Below are 19,628 nucleotides of genomic sequence, written 5' to 3'. Positions count from 1 at the left end.
CTCATAGATATTTACAAATAAAACGATTTTTAATTTCATTGCACTAAAACCACTGTGTCTTTTGTTTTCTCCTATTTTCGTTACATTAACTTTACGCTGGTGCGCTCCATCTTCGTGCGACGCCACCTGCGTAAATACATGTAAAGATGCAATTTTCCCAGCTACAACTTTCCGAGTTGTCTGGCTTTATTCTATTTCTCAATGCATCTTTGATTTAACGAACTGAATTAACTTCGGTTGGAATTGCTTCACGTGCCTTGCCTTCAAGCTTCGATTTCAAAAATGATTTAAAAGTTGTATTTAAATTTTCGTCTGCAAAATCTTTAATTAAATTAATTTTCAAGGAATGAAACCGATTCAAAATAACGTTCCGGTTTGGGTTTCGGTTTTGCCAAGTGTTTCGGTTTCGGTTTTGGTTTCGTTCTTCTAAATTTATTTCGGTTTTGGTTTCGGTTTCGTTCCGGTTTCGGTTTTTCACAGAAATTTTGTTGATATTATTTAAATCACAATGTCTTAAACGTTGAGGAAAGAAAATCGAAAATTACTTCTTTCCCTAACAATCCGGACCGGATTTGGTAATTAGAGAATAAGAGAAACATTTTCTTTCAAAAATGGAACAAAGTTCAGAAGTACGGAAACGCAAAAACCCACATTTCGTGCCCACAAGTCGAGAAACAGCTAATTCACGTTGTTCTTGTTTTGGACACTTATACCATGTTCTGACCGACATCGGAAACATGTTTTCGTTGCTAAAACTGGTTTTCGACCTAAAACTTGTATTTTCGTCCATATAAAATCTGTTAAACGAAAAACCAGTTTTCGCTGAAAACTACTTGAAAACTCACTTTCCACTCATTCCAATCGGTGTCTTCACTAGTTTTTTTCGATTATTTATCGAAGTGGAAGTCATATTTTATCATCTTTAATACGCCATTTCGGATTTATTGTTAACTGCCAAAGCAAAATAAGAATGAAAGTTAAAGGTTGTAAATGAAAAGAAAATGAAGGAAAAATGTTTTGGTTGTCGGTCAGAACATGGTATTAAATGCAAACACTTGGAAACTGAATTTTGGTTTCACAAATTTGATTTTAAGTACATAGATTGAAAATACATCAACAGGCCATTCACTTTTCCTTAAAAGCACCAAGTAAATGCAGGCACTTTGACACTTTATCCATTTTTACTCGGAGAAAATTTCGGGCTGTTTCGGGCAGGAAGAAGAATACACTTACGATCAAATACGCTCGAATTTTCGCTCTCTATTACCCATTTTGTTGAGTACAGGCATGATTTCTGGGCTATTTTGGGCACACGCGAGATCTCGCATTGCGTACGGGAAAGAAAGTACTTAAATATAATTAATCGATTATCGATTCACAACAACAAAGTTATCAGCAGATTTTTGCGAAAAGTTACCTTGGCATACTTATTTACTACTTAACAAGAATTTTAGCAAAATGTTGCTGATTTTGGTTAAATAAATCATTTATTTCAAAGAAATTTTTATTTATTATTTTTGTAAATTTCTGGAAACCGATTGAAACCTGTGATTGAAATGGTTTCGGTATCGTTCCTTTTCAGGTCAAGATAACGGTTACGGTTTCGGTTTCGGTTTTGAAAAACGAAACGGTTTTAAACGGTTACGGTTTCGGTTTGGGTTTCGGTTTCATTCCTTGTTAATTTTATCGATAAATGATTCAACTGCTAGCGGATCGCCATTGTAATTTGATGATGATAATGATTGAGGCACAAAGACTAATAAAGGATTTCTTCTGTTCAGGGGTATCCATGTCTAAAAATTCTTGAAAAATTGTGGAAATATTTGGCGAACTGGTAGCAGTTCTTTAAATGATGGAAGTGGAGTACTTCTTTTAAGACTGAATTGTACCGAAACTTCTGACTTGGCGTCACTAATCTCTTCTTCTGACTCAGAGCCAGCTAAGTCTGATTGGCGAATTAGCGATAACCTATCCGGTGGAATCCTATCGCGAGAATTCAGTTTAGTAAAGCACTTTGCTAACTGTTCCTTACAACGGGCTAACTTAACTTGAACTTCCTTGAGATTACAGGTATGGGCCGAACTATTGCCAATAACTAGTAGCAAAATATTATTGTAAGCTTTGATAAGCGAATATTTGTATTCGTTTAATTTTTTCGCATTCGTAGACAACGGTCTATTTTATAAAAAGTCGCTTAGTAATCTTCTCAAAATCTGCTTTATATGCTTTGAATTGTATATCGAAAGAAGTGGAAGCCCAAACTTACAAAACAAGATATCGCTCACCATGTTCAAATAAAAATTTCAAAAAGAAATCGAATTGTGAAAAGTACTTATGTTTTTCTCAGTAGGTCATCGGCTGAAAATTTGCATGCAAAAGTAGGGAATATTGGGTTCTATTCACATGCAATTGCAAAGATTTTAAATTTGTTTAAAAATTTTGTATTTACAAAGTCATGGTCGTATCCAAAAAATGTTGCACCCGTACATCGGTATATGGTACAATAGTTATGTTGTATGTAATGTAATGTATAGGAAAATGAAATTGAGATAGTCGTTAAAAATTTGGCAAAAACCGTATTAAGTCACTTATATCTAGGTGGATACATTAATCACTTTAGTTATAAAACAGTTTAAGCTTGAAAATTTCAAATTGTTTGAGAAGATATTATGCGGTTAAGGAAATCAGGAAAAAATTAAAATTTGCCTTTGGGTATATCACCTCATTTAATTCAAGTTGGCATTATGAATATGTATAAAAAGAGATGTATTAATCACATCTTGAAATATTTATTAAAATTATTGAATAATGAAATGAATTTGAAAAAGGGGTTGAATCCCTCACGTCACTTGCAGCTAAATAATGAAAATGAAGTCGAAAAAATGGGTTTAATCCCTCGAATCACTTAAAACCTAATATTAAAAATGAAGTTAAAAATGGGTTTAATACCGTAAATCACTTAAATGTAAATAATGGATGAAGTTGAAAAATGGGTTTAATCCCCTGAATCTCTTATAGCTAAATAATGAAAAATGAATTTGAAAATGGCTTTAATGCCTTGAATCACTTAAAAGTTAAATATTGAATTTGGGAAAATATGGCTTTAATGCCTTGGTTCGCTTCAAGTTACATAAATAATGAAAATGGAGTTGGAAAATGGCTTTAATGCCTTGAATCACTTAAAGCTAAAAAAAAATTACAATGATTTTGAAGAATAGGCTTAATACTGAAAACAATAGGATGGCTCAAATAAATAACGCTCTAAGTTTTTGATTACCAAAACCAACTTTATTCCTTTCCTTTCTCTTTTAAACAGGATTCTCCTTAAAGTTAGCTGCAGTTTTCCCCTTCTTCGTCATGTCCAACTTACACAGGGCTGTATTCATACATAAAATATTTCAAAGGTATTAATTGCTTTTACAGCTCGACCATCCTGACATTTTGATCGACTCGATCAACTGTCGATAGCTTAAACTAATTATTATTATTTGTTGAACAGATTTTCAGTGCAACAGTGCAACATGAAAAACAGTTGGTCACGCAGCTCTAACTTCAAAGGCCATCGGCTGGCCTTGAGTTTATAATGCGGCTATAAGTGGATGATTGTTAGATTAGCCTTAATAGGTCTACTGATTTTATATATTTATATATTGCTTGCATGTTGATTTTGGAGTGTTCTTTCAGTAGATTAAGAGGATCCGTGGGTCCTAAGATCTCCTGACGGCGTGCGGATGTGGCTGGACAAGTAAGAATGTGTTTTACTGATGCGTGTACTTCACAGAATGGACAGTTGTTAGGAAGAGTGCGTTTTAAAAGATGCTGGCGTGTGATGATAGTATGGCCGAGACGGAGGCGGGTATATGGTTTGAGGATGCACAGCGGTATGTCCGCCTCGCAGGTTGGTTTACTTTGGCGGCTTTGATGGCCGAGTAGTGGTGACTGTAATTACTCCAGCTATTAACTAGTGATATGCGTCTTAGTTTCGCGATTTCAGACAGAATGTCTTTACTAGATATACAGTAATGCATGAAGCATTGCTGCGCGGTCTGCGAGTTTATTGTCTGGAATTCCTGCATGACCGGGTATCCACATCAGTTTGATTTTGTTGGGCGATTTCATAAGAATTTTACGGATGTGTGTTAGCTCAGTTTCGACGTTTGGCGGTGTCTCGACGGCGTTAACGCATGAACGGCTGTCTGTGCATATGATGAATTTGCCTTTATTATGGTGGGCATGCTTTGTTGCTTCAAGTACAGCTACCTTCTCTGCTGTGAACACGGAACTGGAGTTGTGAAGGAGACCGTTTTTATCAGATCTCCGCATTGCGAAGTGACTGCGTCTTCGACCCATCGGTGTATATGAAAGACCATCCGAGCTTAGAATAATTTCTTTTTTCCATAGCAAAGAGTGATATGTATTGCTCCTTCGGAGTATCCGCTTTACGTAGTTGGAGAGTTTTGATGATTGGTGAAATTTTGTTAATGTGCCATTGTGGGTGCGTTTCCGATTCTGTTCGCTTTCCTTTCACTGGTATTCCTAGCTGTTTTGCAAATCCCAAACTACGAGCTATGGCTGGCGTTATCCTAGGATTTCGTTTCTTCCGTTAGGCATTTTTGACATCATCAGAGAGGATAGTGTTGGAGGTATATAACAGCTTTGGGAGAAGACGTCGGGTGTTATCAATTTTCCTATCTAGTATCGTAGGTAAGCCGGTTTCAGCGTATAGGTTTCTTAGTGGAGTTATTGGAAATGCTCGAATTGACCAGCGTATAGCGGCATGATGCGGTGTGGAGATCTTCTTTATTGTAGATGCTGCGCCGATGGCATAGATTGGCAAGGCGTAGTCAATCTTCGATAAGATCAGCGCTTCGGTCACGTTTAACAGGGTGGATGAATGCATCAGGCTTTTTTTTGATGACAGATATTTGATGATGTTTAAACTGCTAATCAAACGATCTCTTAAGTGAAGGTAGTGCGACTTGAAGCCATACTTGGAGTCGATGATCAGGCCCAGAACTTTGAGTTCTTGCACAGAGTTAATGTTGCTGTAGACAGTAGGTATGGGAGAACAGAAGTGTTTTCTACAAACATGTAGGAATTTCGTTTTTGCATAGGATATTGTTGTACCAGAGGAAAGGGACCAGGTGGTTAGTTTTGATAATATGTCTTCGAAAAGTAATTTTACGTCATTTGAGTTAGCAGTCTTTGTAAAAAAAATAACGTCGTCAGCGTAGCGTTGGCATTCTATTCTACCCGGATTATTTGTAAGTGTGACGATTTCATCGAAAGCTGTTATAAATAGAAAAGCGGACAAGGGTGATCCTTGTGGGGTTCCGTTGTTTAGAGGGACTGTTGAGAAGAGGTGTCCATTGACTTTGACTCTGCATTTTCTGTTTAAGAGAAAATCTTTAATGACTTTTTTAATTTTAGGGCCTATTTTCCATTTGTCTAATTGCCTTAGGATAACATGGATACCTATGTGGTCAAAAGCTTTTTGAAAATCAATCGCTAGTATGGACACGTGGTTTTTAGCTGAGAGCGCATTCGAAATGTAATAGTCAAGATGAAGCAGTGCGTCGATAGTGCCATGTCCTTTTTTGTATGCTACCTGGTTTGGGCTTATGAGTCTGTTGTTCTTCGCGTACCACATCAGGCGGTTAACAATGATTTTTTCGAAAAGTTTTCCTAAGCATGGAAGAAGAGAGATGGGCCTATAACTATTTGGGTCATCAGATGGCTTATTCGGCTTGAGGATCGGGATGATACACGAAGTTTTCCATTGCTGAGGGAGGGACCCGGTTTCTAGCATTAAATTGTGCAAATCGAGTAATCTTTGTTTCAGTCGCGTAGGTAGCTTTTTTATGATTGGGTACGTGATCTTATCGAACCCGGGAGTTGTGCCTTTTAGATTAGAAAGTGCATATTCTAACTCGATGAGGCAGATTTTGGAATCGATTTTCTTGGCATCGTGGGATAGCGGAAGGGTAATTGCAGGTTCGTTTTGAAGTCGATTGGCTTTGCTCTCACGGAAGTCTATAGGGAAATTCGTATTAGAGGAAGAAGCTGAAAGGAAAGCAGCGAAATGGTTTGCGATGTCTTTGGGAATTGTTAACGGGCCGTTCTGCGTATCAATGAAGGGGATGTGGGACTGGTTCGGGGCACCGGTCAGCAACTTAATGTCATTCCATATTTTGCTAGTGCTTGTAGTAGGGTTTATGTTTGCCGTAAATTCCTCAAACTTGCTCTTCTTAGCTAATTTTGGAGTTCTTTTGAATGAAGCGTTGGCTTGTTTGTAAGCGAGTAGGTTTGGCATTGATCGGCAGCGTTTGAAATTGTGCCCCGCATTTTGTTTTTTTCGCGAAGAGAACATAAATTGGCGTTCCACCAGGGGACCGTCTTTTTTTGGTAATGCGGCTTAGCCTGGGGGATATCAAAGTTTGCTGCAGTGCGAATAATTGTGGCTAGTTTTAATGATTCCTGATATACATTAGGGGTATTCTCCAAATCTTGCAAAGCCATTGCACGTAGCACGGATTGCACGGATTGCATAAATTGCAAACACACAACAAGAAAATTCATGGGAAACAACATTTCCTATCGCTGCAAAATATGCAACGTCGAAACCCATGTATATATTTTGCAAAATAGCATAGCAAGATAATAGCGACCCTGTGCTAGTTGTTTTGTTGTTGGAATTGCTACATATTTCTCTCATTCCTCTCATCTCGCTCACTTAATTTTTTTTTGCTGTCTCTTGTTATTGTATTTGATACATAATTTCGCTGCTTGCTCCCCATGCATGCTACCTCTTTACAATGGGGTGTTCTCGTACTCTTCGAAATTTGGAATAGTATTTTTGCATTTCGTGCAATCCGTGCATCGTGCAAGACTTCGAGAATACCCCTATTATTTAAGGGAGTAGGGTTTAGTGTAAGTTGGTTGCAATAAGTGGTGAACTTCGCCCAGTCCGCTTGGTCCGTTTTGAATTTACTGCTAGGTTTGTATTGGGGTTGTGCATTTACTGAATTGAGTTGCGTAAGGATCGGGTAATGATCGCTATCATTTAAAAAATCTAGTGTACGCCAGGTGCACTGCGGAGAAAGAGTCGCAGAGCAGAGAGTGAGGTCAATGCTGGTGAAAGTGGAGAACGTTGAAAAGTGCGTAGGAGTGCCGTTGTTTAGGCAAACCAGATTGGAAGACATTAGCATGTCTTCAACAGTTCGGCCCCTTCAATTGGTGTGATTGGAACCCCAAATAGTGCTCCATGCATTTAAGTCGCCTCCTATTATGCACTTGCTGCTACCCTGTGTAATTAGTCGGTTTAGGTCTAGTACTGAGAAGTCTTGCGTTGGGGGAATGTAGATTGACATTACCACTAGTTTTTCTGGGGACGCTATTTCAATTGCGACAGAGGAAATGCAGGATTGTGTATTATCGTTCTTTTTACTAGAACGGCGGTTCCCTGTTTCTTTGTGGTGATGTGGGGTAAGTTGTGGAAGTATCCGCTGTAATTTTTGGAAGTAAATGTAGCATAATTGTGTGGAATATAGATTTCATTTAGTAGGAGAATAGAGGGTGAAAATTCTTTAAGTATAAGTTCAAGTTGGTGGTAGTTGTTTGTATATCCGTTTATGTTCCACTATATAATGGAAATCATTGTGTTAATTTTGTTAGTATTTTTTGGGTGTTTTAAATATTATCTTTAGAATTGTTGGGTAGTGTGGATTTGAAAGTTTCGGGAGTGATGATCTTGAAAACTCGTGTATAATTGACTGCAAGTTGTCATTTCGATGTTGCTGAGTGTAGGGGATACACTTGGTGGTGTTCGGATCGTGGGAGATGCTGGTGCAATGTGACTGATACGATTTAGTGATTTTGACTTCTGTGCTGCTTTTGTTGAATTTGTTGCTGAGTTATTACCGTTTTTGAGCGATGTTGTTTGACTGCTTTTTGCTGATTCTTTTCGGTTTGGAGAGTTTAGTTTTTGTATGTGTGTATTTGTACTAATACTTGCGTTTAGACTGCGTTTATACACGGAAACTTTTGTCGACGCAATTTTTTACATTCCCTTTTGGTGTTGCTCATTTCATTTACACACGACGATTTTTGTGTATGCAATTGTTGTTGTCAGCTGTGAATCGCTAACTCAATTTACACAGACGAATGAGAGCACAAAGCGAGTTGCCCGAGCACGAGCAACTCGGTGACCCTCTCCTTTCCTCGTCACGCTCTCTCCTACAAACGTCGAGTTGCGGCAACAAAAATCGCCGTGTGTAAATGAGCACTTAGTTAGGTATTGGTTTGGCTGTAGTAGAGCCGGCTACGATTTTTGCTATTGTTAGAGATGGTTGTCTACGGTATGGTTGAATGTTGTATGCAGTGGGGTTGCTATTATAAATGGTCCACGCTTGTCGAGCGGTGCATCGTCGATCGATTTGTAGCTTATTAACTGACTTATGTTTGAGGAATGTAGGGCATGTCGAGTCAAATGATGTGTGTGTATCGTTGTCACAGTTAACACAATAGTTTCTTACGCAAGTTTCATGAGGAGGGATCAGTGCGCACGTTCTACACAACTCTACGTTCCTACACCACTTCTTCGTATGGCCCAGTTTCTGGCAGTTGTTCCATCGCATGGTATTAGGAATGTGCTCTTCAATTTTGACCCTTTCCCAGCCAAGCTTGAGGTATTCGGGTCGTCGAATGAGATCGAATGTAACAATTGCGGCTCCTGTTGGTATCAAGTTACTGTCAACTTTCTTCATAATTTTTTTTAACGTGGGTCACCTTTTGAGATGCGAGTTCTTGTGTTAGCTCTTCTTCTGAAATGTCGATTATGTTTTTGGAGTAGAATCTTCCCTGGATAGAGTTTAGGTTGGCATGGGGTGTTATTTTCACTGGAACGCAGTCGACATAGTTGGCTTTCAGGAAACTCTGTGCTGCTTTCAATTTAGAAGTTTTTAGCAGAAGGTCTCCAGACTTTAATGGGGTGACATCTATGTAGTCGGGAGATATAGCGTTTATACCTTTTTCTATTTGGAATACATGATAGGAAGCTATTGATCGAATTTGCTGCGCAGTTGAGTTTGAGATGGCAGTGATGACTAAGAAGCGAGGAATGTGGTCATCATTTTGACGTATTTCAGGTAGCAAGGGGAATTCTTCCGCTCTTGGGCGTTTGTTTTTTATGGCTGGTGTACTTAAGTATTCGTCTGGGTTTAGGTGTTTGAACCTATTTGCATGGAGAGGTTCGATATCGTCCATTTTGGGGCTTAGTGTTTTGTTTAGTTTTTTTTTTTATAATTAAAGTGTATATAAATTACGTGTCGCGATGCTTATAGCTTCGCGAGAAAAAAGGGGGAAGGAAAAACCGTTATTATTAGACGTAGCCGAGTACCTGAACGCAGATGGAGCGAGCGATGTTCACGGGGCGATTGCCTGAATGAGACTGAGCTTAAACTAAGTGTCGCCTAAATGGTCTGAATCGCCAGTGTCTGAATCGTTGGTAGGCGCAAGCCATTTTCGTAATCGGTTGGCTTCTACAACGCCGTCATAAGGTATCTGAGTTATTTGACAATTTTCAATATCACGTAAAACATAACAATCATTATCCAATTTCTTATGTATTACATAAGGCCCGCGATATTTTGGGATTAGTTTCCTATTCGTCCCAGCAGTAGTATCGACATGTTTCATTACAACAAAGTCTCCGACCTCGTAACCATCTGCTGGTACATTGTGCTTCAGAAAATATTTAAGATTGTACTCTTGAGATTTTTTGATATACTGGAAAGCCTTGTCACGAATTTGCCCCAGTTCGTAAACTTCCGATTCTTCTTTATCTACAAGCAATTCAGTTAACTCATCTACAACTCCACCACGCTGTTCCACACCAAATAACAAATGACACGGGGATTTCTTGGTTGAAGACTGTGTTAATAGCATATTCAACATTAACGAGTTTACTTGCCCAGTCGGAATGGTTGATCGGTTCTGCTAGTTTTGACAACATTGCCTTTAGCACTTTTTTCATACGCTCAACCTGGCCATTGGCTTGAGGAGAACCCACCGCCACCTGTCGGCCAGCATTTCAAGCTCTTCGCACTCACGTATTTCGGCCTCTCTCTTCTTATAGCGGAAAATACGTCTCGCTTCCCTCTTCAGATCCCTATAGCGGTCCCACATAGCGCGCGTTGTGCCGGTCGCAGTGTGGCCCTGTAGGCGGCATATTTTTTCTCTGCAGCTTCCTGACACTCCTCATCGTACCAGTTGTTCTTTCGAGCTCGCTGAAATCCGACTATTTCTTCGGCGGCGGTACTTAATGAGCGGGAAATGTGGTTCCACTGCTCGCATATGTCGGTTTGTTGAAGAGTGCTCTCTGAGAGCAGGTGTGAGAGTCGAGTACCGAAAGCGCTGGCTGTCTGTTGTGATTGCATCTTTTCGACGTTAACCTTTCCTTGCATATTTGGGCGCACATTTTTTGCTGCACAGAGGCGGGTGCGTATCTTGGCTGCAACAAGATAATGGTCCGAGTCGATGTTTGGGCCTCGGAGTGTGCGTACGTCTAAAACTCTGGAAGCGTGCCTTCCATCTATCACAACATGATCGATTTGGTTTCTCGCTTTTCGATCCGGAGACAGCCAGGTAGCTTGATGGATCTTTTTATGCTTGAACCTAGTACTGCATACTACCATGTTTCGGGCCCCGGCGAAGTCGATCAGCCTCAATCCGTTGTCGGACGTTTCGTCTTGGAGGCTGAATTTTCCGACGGTGGTTCCAAAGATCCCTTCCTTGCCCACCTCGTGCGCTCGTACGTGCGCTCCAAGCGCTCATAGAAGAGATCCTTGGATGCCTCATCCTTCTCTTCTGTCGGAGCATGGGCGCAGATGAGCGATATGTTGAAGAACCTCGCTTTGATGCGGATTGTGGCTAGACGATCGTCCACCGGGGTGAACGACAGTACTCGGCGACGTAGTCTCTCCCACCACAAATCCAACTCCGAATTTGCGCTCCTTTACATGGCAGCTGTAGTAGACGTCGCAAGGCCCCAGACATTGTTTGCTTTGCCCCGTTCAACCCATTTCTTGGATGGCGGTGATGTCAGCTATTGTCCTTACGTGGACATCAACCAGCCGGGCAGGGGCACCTTCTCCATTAAGGGTCCGGCCATTCCAGGTGCATGCCCTCAAATCGAAGTCCTTTAAACGTTTGTCGTGGTCGTCATCATAAGAGGCGGTCTCATCCGAGGCCTTGCCTTGCTCCTTCACTGGAAGTGGTTGCTCGGACGGGGGTGGTTTCGCAACCAAATACACGTTTACATAGCGAGCCGCTTTCTCCAAGCAGACACCAGCTACTAGTGAACAGACGCTGCAGACTTCAGTGAGCCCTTAAACCGAATAAGTCGGAGAGGCCCCACCGAAGCTCCCTCTCTTTCTGCCGTGACCCAAGGCTCCACTCGGATTTTTTACCGCATCTCGCACATGGGTTGCTCACGTGGCCAGAGTGCGCAAACGAGGACGCAAGAGTCGGGATTGAGTATAGCCATGCAACTGTAACTGCATACCCAGCGCAACGACTATACCCCATTGCACTCCATACATATGCATGTGTAAAAATATATGGACATATATCACATCTATGTACATTACATAAAACTCTTTTTTTATATAGTGCTAAGCAAAAAATATTTAGGAACATAAAATTTCATTTCGTTTTGTACTAAAATACACTCTTGCACTCAATGCATAAGAACTTATATGCTAGGTATGTATGTACATACATACAGTGGTCCACAAAATAAAAGAATTGCGATATTTTGACCGATTTTGTCTTTTTTATTTAATGTTTATTATTATTTTTTTTTATAAAAGTCTAGCTGGTATACAACAAACACCATATAAATTCAGATTTCAAACTTTGTACACAAATTAGAAAAATTCTGCTTATTTTCACCAAAATTTCAAACTTTTTAATCAGAATTTTGGTATGCTGTTTTGTAGACCATTTCATTCTAGTATAATGAAGTGCAAGTTTGAAGCTGCTATAAAATCCCGTTAATGGAATTTTTTTTTTGCTGGCAGTGTTCTCCATAAAAATAATTTTTGTGAGCTGTCTGCAAATGTTTTTTAAAGTTGGCTGTCGTTTGACCTGAACATTTGAAAAGAAATTCCAAAGAATCGGCGAAAAAAGGCCGATGCCGATGCTCAATTTTGTGTCGATACTAGCCGATGCCGATTAATCGGTCAGACCCTACTTGGTTATAAGCGTAGAAATATAAACTTATAATACATGTTCAAAAGAAAGCTTTTTATAAGTGTATAAATGTAAGCTTATAATAAACGTTCAAAAAAAGATGTTTATAAGCGTATGAATATAAACTTACTAAAAATTTTCAAAAGAAAGCGTTATAAACGTTTTCATAACCCTTTATTTAAACGATATTTCATTAACTACTCATACATAGATCGCTTAACATCTACCCGCCCTTATTGTAGAACACTTTATTTAACATATGTATATAGTAACATCCAAATATTTTCTAACAAATGTGATATAGGAATTAAAAGGAATGCGAATTTTCTGCGGACTCATCTGCAGTCGGGAAAATATAAATGGGGCTATTTTTGGCTACTTAAAAAATATAATAATAATAATAATAGATTAGCGCTTACACATACGTTAGTGTTTGGCCGCGCTTCTCCTCCGATTTGTGGCGTGCGCCTTGATGTTGTCACATAAAGGCAGGGACCTCCAGTTTTACGCCGACTCCGAGCGGTGATTGCATTTTTATGAGAAGCTGTTTTTTATGATTGAAATACACACGGAGGTTTGCCATTGCCTGCCGACGGACGACCGTTATTAAGAAAAAAAAAATATATATAATATATATAAACATATAAATTTATTATAACACACAAACATTAAGCATAAAAAAGATAATTAATATTTATTGGTGCGCACAGCAGCTTTCAATCACATGTGGTATTTGCAAATGGAAAAACCGACTTCGATGATCAGGGTGTCCAGATTGTTTAAAAAAATAAGAGCCATTTCCGAAAAAATCGCCAGAAACCGCCAATATTTTTTATAAAATTCATGAAATCGGCTTAAAAAGTCTTTTATTTAAAGAATGAGATCTTGTTATAACATAGTTTTTAAAATCAAGAACGACTATAATAAATAACACAATTCACTTGTATGATAGTGATGTACAAGGTTTTTTTTTTTACATTCATACCTTTCAAAAATATTTGTATTGACATATTTCCCAATGGGTCTGCGCAATTAATGAATTTATTATACCTCATATTATTGATTAATCGCACAATCCGCTTTTATGCGCTCGGCGCTAAAAATAAAATAAAAGCTACAAAAGGCCGAGATCAGGGCTCAAATCGTCACATACGATATTGTATTACTCGTCACGTAAAAACACATTTTTCGGATTATGACATACGTGAACGCTTATACGACTGACGTAAAACGTAATTTTCTTTCGTATGGTTTCCGATCCGTGAACGGATGTTACGATTCGAGCCCAGCTATTTCCACAAATAAAATTGCAAATTTCACATTCAGCGGGAGTTGTTACAAACGGTGGTTTAATATTGGCAAACGCTCGATATGCTAGAGCTGGAAAACTATTGCTGGTTTGCCTTTTATTGCCACTATCGACACCATCGATAGTGTCCTTTTAGGTTGTTACTATCGATAGTTGAAGCCGCCATCGATATGCTTTATGACTATCGATAGTTTCTTCTCTATTTCCACTACTTTATCATTCAAATTTTAAATTTATTGGTGAAAAACAAGTATGTAAATAAAGCGAAAAAGTTCATATAAAAGTGCAACTCTAAACTTAATTACCCATTAAAAACGAAACGTTACTTTCGATACCGCCGATGGTGCAAAACTTAAACTTTCGAAACTATCGAGTGGCAACACTATCGATAGTTTTTCAGCTCTACGATATGCTACCACAAAATCAATAACAATAAAAAGAGTTGTCACATCAAAATTAAAGCTCTAACTCCATAACCTACTTATCTGGGGTTTCGAGGCCTTTACATAATAGCGCACAAAAAATTTACTTGAAGGGAAAAAATCGCCAAAAATCGCTATTGTCAACAAAGTACAGAGCCGCAACAAGGTCCTCAAGTCGCTAGGCGGCACTACTTGGGGCAAAGACAAAGAAACGTTGCTGGCAAAATGCAAGGCAATAGCCGGCCGGTTTTAAATTACGCAGCACCAGTGTGGTCGCCGGGGCCTAGTTAATAGAAAATCAAGTTAATTTTTTTCTATGGATACGTTTTCGAGATATTTGCAGTTTACCGTTATTCAGCTTAAAGCAATTTTTTTTCCTTTTAATCACGTATATCTTACGAACCAATTTCAAAATCTTAATATAAAATACGGCTAATGAAAGCCAATGAAATTCTCCATAAAGCGTATATTCATCACTTTCCGATAGGGCTTACAGTTTCTGACAAACTAATTAATCATTCCGGGTTTTTTTTATTTTTTAATTAAAAAATAAAAAAAATCTAACTTTAACAGAAGAAAAATTTAAAAAATAACAGGTTCTGTTCCAAATTTTTGCATTTGTACTAAAGCCTATTCTGATACAAAAAAAAATCAAGTTACTGATGAAGAAAATCGATATATAAATACGAAATAATGAGTGGTCAAATGAAAATGCGCAAAGATTTTTTGTATGAAATACGAGTTGTTACCGAGCGTGTTACTCGGGTGTACGTGGCGTATGAGTAACTTTCTTTCCTGCTCATTTTTCATACAATAAATCTTTGCGCATTTTCATTTGACCACTCATTATTTCGTATTTATCCATAGATTTTCTTCTTCAGTAACTTCATTGGTTTTTTGTAACAGAACAGGCTTTAGTACAAATGCAAAAATTTGGCACAGAACCTGTTAAATTTTAAATATTTCTTCAGTTAAAGTTTGATTTGTTTCATTTTTTCATAAGAAAATAAAAAAAGCTTTAATGATTAATTAATTTGTCAGAAACTATAAGCCCTATCGGTCAGTGATGTACAGGGAACGGATTTTTAGGACCTAAAAACCTATAAAAAAGGCAAAATAAAATAACGAAATAGGCTGGAAAAGGCAAAATAAAATAGCGAAAAAGGCAGGAAAAGGCACTAGGTATTGCAAAAAAGGCAAAAATAGGCAAAACAAAATAGCGAAAAAGGCAGGAAAAGGCACTAGGTCTTGCAAAAAAAGTAAAATAAGACAATAAAAAAGACAGAAAATACGAAGAACAATCAAAAAATACATTTATTTTAGGAATGTTTATATTACAAGTAAATTGAGAAAAACTATGAACTAGTTTCATTATAAGAAAAATTTGTACTTTGAATCTTTGACTATTTTATCCTTTCGAGTTTCTAACTCATAAAACTTTAATCTGTATATTTGTAGTAACGTTGAACCACAAGATGCATTTTAAAGTTTTCTGGCAGCATTTTCATTCGATTTTCGCGAAGAAAAGCCTTGAATGTACTAAATGTGCGCTCGAAGTAAGTTGATAAAACGGAAGCTCAATTTAAATAAGGAACGTTTGAAACGTTCATATTATCAGGAATAAGGGCGTTTTCATCGCCCTTTACAATTTTATCCACACCCCTTATTATCTCCAAGCTTACGTTAGCCGCATGGGCTTTTTTAAAGGTAGAAAAGGCAAAAAAAAGCAAATATTTTAAAAAGACAAAAAAAGGCAAATATCTTAAAAAAGGCAAAAAAAGGCAACATCAAATGTGTATATATGGAATCAGGGAAAGCTAAATCGTGGACATTCTTAATCGAATATACTCTATCTCTTTAGCAGAAAAAAAGGCCATTTCCATAAAATCCGTTCCCTGGTGATGTATATACGGTTTGTGGAGAATGTCATTGGCTTTCATTAGCCGTACTTTATATTAAGATTTTTAAATTGGTTCATAAGATATACGTGGTTAAAAGGAACCAATTTTTACTTTAAGCTGAATAACGGTAAATTGCGAATATCTGGAAAACGTATCCATAGAAACAAAATTAACTCGAATTTCGGTATCACCGAGCAATTCTACATAGAAATTGGATAGTGGCGTCTGGATAACAAAAACCAAATTAAAATTTGTGTTCCAGTGTAATTATAATTAAAATATATTTGAAAGAACGTAGACACGTCATTTATAATTGAAAAAATTTTAAATTTACAATTTCGTGTCGTTGGCATTTGCATTTAATTTTTAAGTGTAAGTAATTTATTAAAGGTTTATTTGAAAAAAACTTTAAATATACCTAATATTAAAAACGCTTATATAACGCAAACTTACCTTAAGTTATTTTTAAAAACAATTACTGAAATACCTGTTGGGACGTGATGCTGAAAACTCATTTTTAAAATATTGGTAAACAGGAAAAAAGAGTCATAATAAAGTAAACATCTCGTGTAAAAATTTTAGGTTTCTGACAGCTGCCAGTTGCCGCGCACCGGGCCGAATACAGTTCTCAAGAAAAATCAGAAGAAATAATTTCTGTTGATATTTGACCAGAAATTTAATTTATTAGCTTATGGAAGTCTTAGCCAGCATAATTATATTGCCTTATAAAAATCTATAATAATAATACGATAATTACACAGGCCTGCGATATTTAAATTTTTTTGTTCTTTTTGTGAATATCTGGGTATGTTAAATTAAGATGCATCTTTGGTTTTTTGCTAGCACGCTGAGATTTTTTTTTATGGATGACATGCATATTTAAGGATTTTTAGCAATTCGCACGAAAAGCCAAAAATTAATTAATATAGAATTGAATTTTTATTTAAAACCAACACATATGTTATTTCGAAGTTAACTCTGACAAAATTGATAAGTCATTTTCTTAGCGTTACCGCGCATTACTAGCGTTAGGAAATAAAAAATTTTGCAATCCCACGCTACTCACAGCTGATGAAAGAACACCACCTTATATGAATTCGCCTTGGTTACATTTCATTCCGACACCGAATTTGTCATAATGCTGTTATTATTTGAATATATTTATGATAATAAATATTTATGTATATACTATTAACAAAAACTTTCTCGCTTGTATGAAAAAAAAACATCTATCCTTTTACAGATTATAAGAATCTGGCGTCTGCAATTGCCCCTGGTGTTAATCGGCGCAAAAGAACTAAGTGGGCTAACAAGTTCACTGCATTGACATTACGCGACTACCATCTTCAAACAAGCAAAGTAGAATCCAAAATACATTTCCTAATTGCCCAACAAATTAATTGGAACGAAGGTGATGCCTACGAAAATGAAGTCGGAGCATATTCATTAATCAGTGGTGAGCTAGAAGAAGCAGCCAATACAGTGATAAATAGGGTTGAAACGAAAGAAAAATGCAATATGGAGGAGTTTTATGTAAAAAGTCTTTTTGAAGTTGGGTGCGCACAGGCGGGATGTTTGCTAAAAGACTGGCATGTATTACAAGGACGCGATAAGTCCCCTGAAGGGAGAGTAAAAAACCAGGCTGTAAATGCTGACAGACAAATGAATCAAATTTATATGAAGTTGGAAGATGATTTTGGATTAAAAGAAAAATCAAAACCAAGTCCACACAAAAATGACACATTACAAAATGAAAGGAAAAACGGAACAAGTGAAGTTGATATCAAATGCAGTTCTACATTAAATCCTGCGACCTTTTGTCCTGCGCACATTAATAATGATGAACAACTAGTCAGCCTTAGCTCAGAAATCTCTGAAAGCTATATAAAAAATGAAAAATTACTTAAACACAACATTGAGTACCATTCATGTAATGAACCTTCAGAACGCTTAAACGCAAATTCGGATGAGTCTTGCATTGGAATAGAATTATTTAAACATATTTCTGAGGAATGTGAGTTGAATCCCAGCAGCACATTACAAAATGATTCTGAGAATTTCCACGGGACTTCCAATAGAACTCGTAACTTATCTCCAAATATATTTGCTAGCTCCGACGATGAGTGTGAAGACGTTTCTAGTAAAAATCCGGGCACAGGTAGTCACCAACAGGAATTTAACGTTCAAAATGAAGGTAAATATCGTTAATTTTATAATTTTGAGATGTGCTTAAAGATGTTCTCTAACTCTCTGTCTTCCGTACTAAAAGTAAATCCAAATTTAAAAAATACGAGATTTCTTGGTATTGGAAAAAGTCATGAAAGACGGTAGTCTCATTGTAAAGTCCGACCGATTAATCGGCCGTTGACCGGAGTATAGGCCAAAAGAGTCGGCATCGGCCGATTTCGGCCGATTCTTGAATGAGGTTATGTTGTTTAGTTATTTGATAATGTTCTTCTTTTGTTATTATTGTTATGTTTATAAAAGCATTTGTTCTTAAAATGAATTTAATTCAGGATTTAATCGGCCGAAGCCTCGGCCGGTTCTTTGCCGATTAAATCCTGAACTACCTAACTATTAAGCAGTTTTGACATTTCATGCTACCATACCCAATCCCCATAGTTACGGTGACTATATTTAGGAGAGCCGAATTCGGGACAAAAAATTAATTGGAAATTTTTTCCACACTGTTTTCCTTGAAACAGTATCCTTATCACAAATTTGTAGGATAATTTTCTCGAGATTTTTATCCCGTAAAATTTAAAAAAAAAATCGGTTTTAGTATAATAAAGTGCAATTTTTAGTCGGTAGGGCCTTCCACTAATTTTTGGCATTTTTTTTTTTGTTGACGGAGTTACGCATTTGTTCATACAAAGTAAGTATGTTCGACCATTATTTTTTGAAAGAGAGCAAATGCGCAGTACTTTCCACTCGCTTTTTATTATACTCAATTTTAATGAGTTACAGAACTGCAAGCCAAATTTTTTCTAAAGATTCTAATTAAAAAATTTATGCGAAACGTTGCAGAATTAATTTTCATAGTTTTTTGCACACAGTTGGAAATTTGGTATTGTATGGTTTTTGTTAGGAAAAGAGCTTTACTTCCATAAAATAAATAATAAACATTAAATAAACTAAGGAAAAATAGCCAAAACTTACTAAAGTGGCAGAGTCCTAATTTCTATTTTGGCCACTGTATGTATTACTCGATTCGAATCACAGGCATTCTGATTAGAAAATAATAACTGTTTATAAACAAAATTACGATCATATACCAACATCATTTAAAATTCGTTCATAGGCATGCCATTTTAATGAGCTGTTAAGGCGTCGGAACACCGAATACGGGACAAATACAGGACAATAAAATAAATACAGAACATAACAATTACCAGGACAATGGGTCAAAAAAGAGGACTGTCCCGTATAATACAGGACGGATGGTCACCGTACCCATAGTGGAATTATATCAGTAGTGCGATTCACTACGCTATTTTAACAACACTTGTTATGGTTAAGCCAGCCAAACGACAATTGTATAAATTTAGCTATATAGTAAACGCTTCCTTAACAACATTCGTTACCGCAAAATTAGCTGTTGTCGTTAACGATAACAAAGGCTGTTTATTTGCCGACCTCTATAACATAAAAAGTACGTTCTACATTCTTTTCGTATAGAAAAAAATGCACAGCACCGCTAGCAGAAAAAATATCAAAAATCAAAGGATTTTTCAGACCCATCAA

The 19,628-nt window shown here is 37.2% G+C and overlaps 1 protein-coding gene across 3 annotated transcripts in view; it reads left to right on the top strand.

Moving 5' to 3' along the window:
• LOC118749243 (structure-specific endonuclease subunit SLX4-like) overlaps positions 1 to 19,628 on the top strand; it is a 194,711-nt gene that overhangs the window by 40,233 nt on the left and 134,850 nt on the right. For all 3 annotated transcript variants that reach the window (XM_036484042.1, XM_036484043.1, XM_036484044.1), the window contains exon 5: positions 17,128 to 18,078. In XM_036484042.1, coding sequence (XP_036339935.1) covers positions 17,128 to 18,078 — 951 coding nt within the window. The remainder of the gene's footprint in view (positions 1 to 17,127; positions 18,079 to 19,628) is intronic.

This window comes from Rhagoletis pomonella, unplaced genomic scaffold (genome assembly GCF_013731165.1).
Source record: "Rhagoletis pomonella isolate Grant_MI unplaced genomic scaffold, Rhpom_1.0 Rhpom_scaffold_00014, whole genome shotgun sequence".
NCBI classification, from domain to species: Eukaryota; Metazoa; Arthropoda; class Insecta; order Diptera; family Tephritidae; genus Rhagoletis; species Rhagoletis pomonella.
The sequence above is the reverse complement of the archived record's forward strand: the minus strand, read 5'-3'. Positions and strand labels throughout refer to the sequence as shown.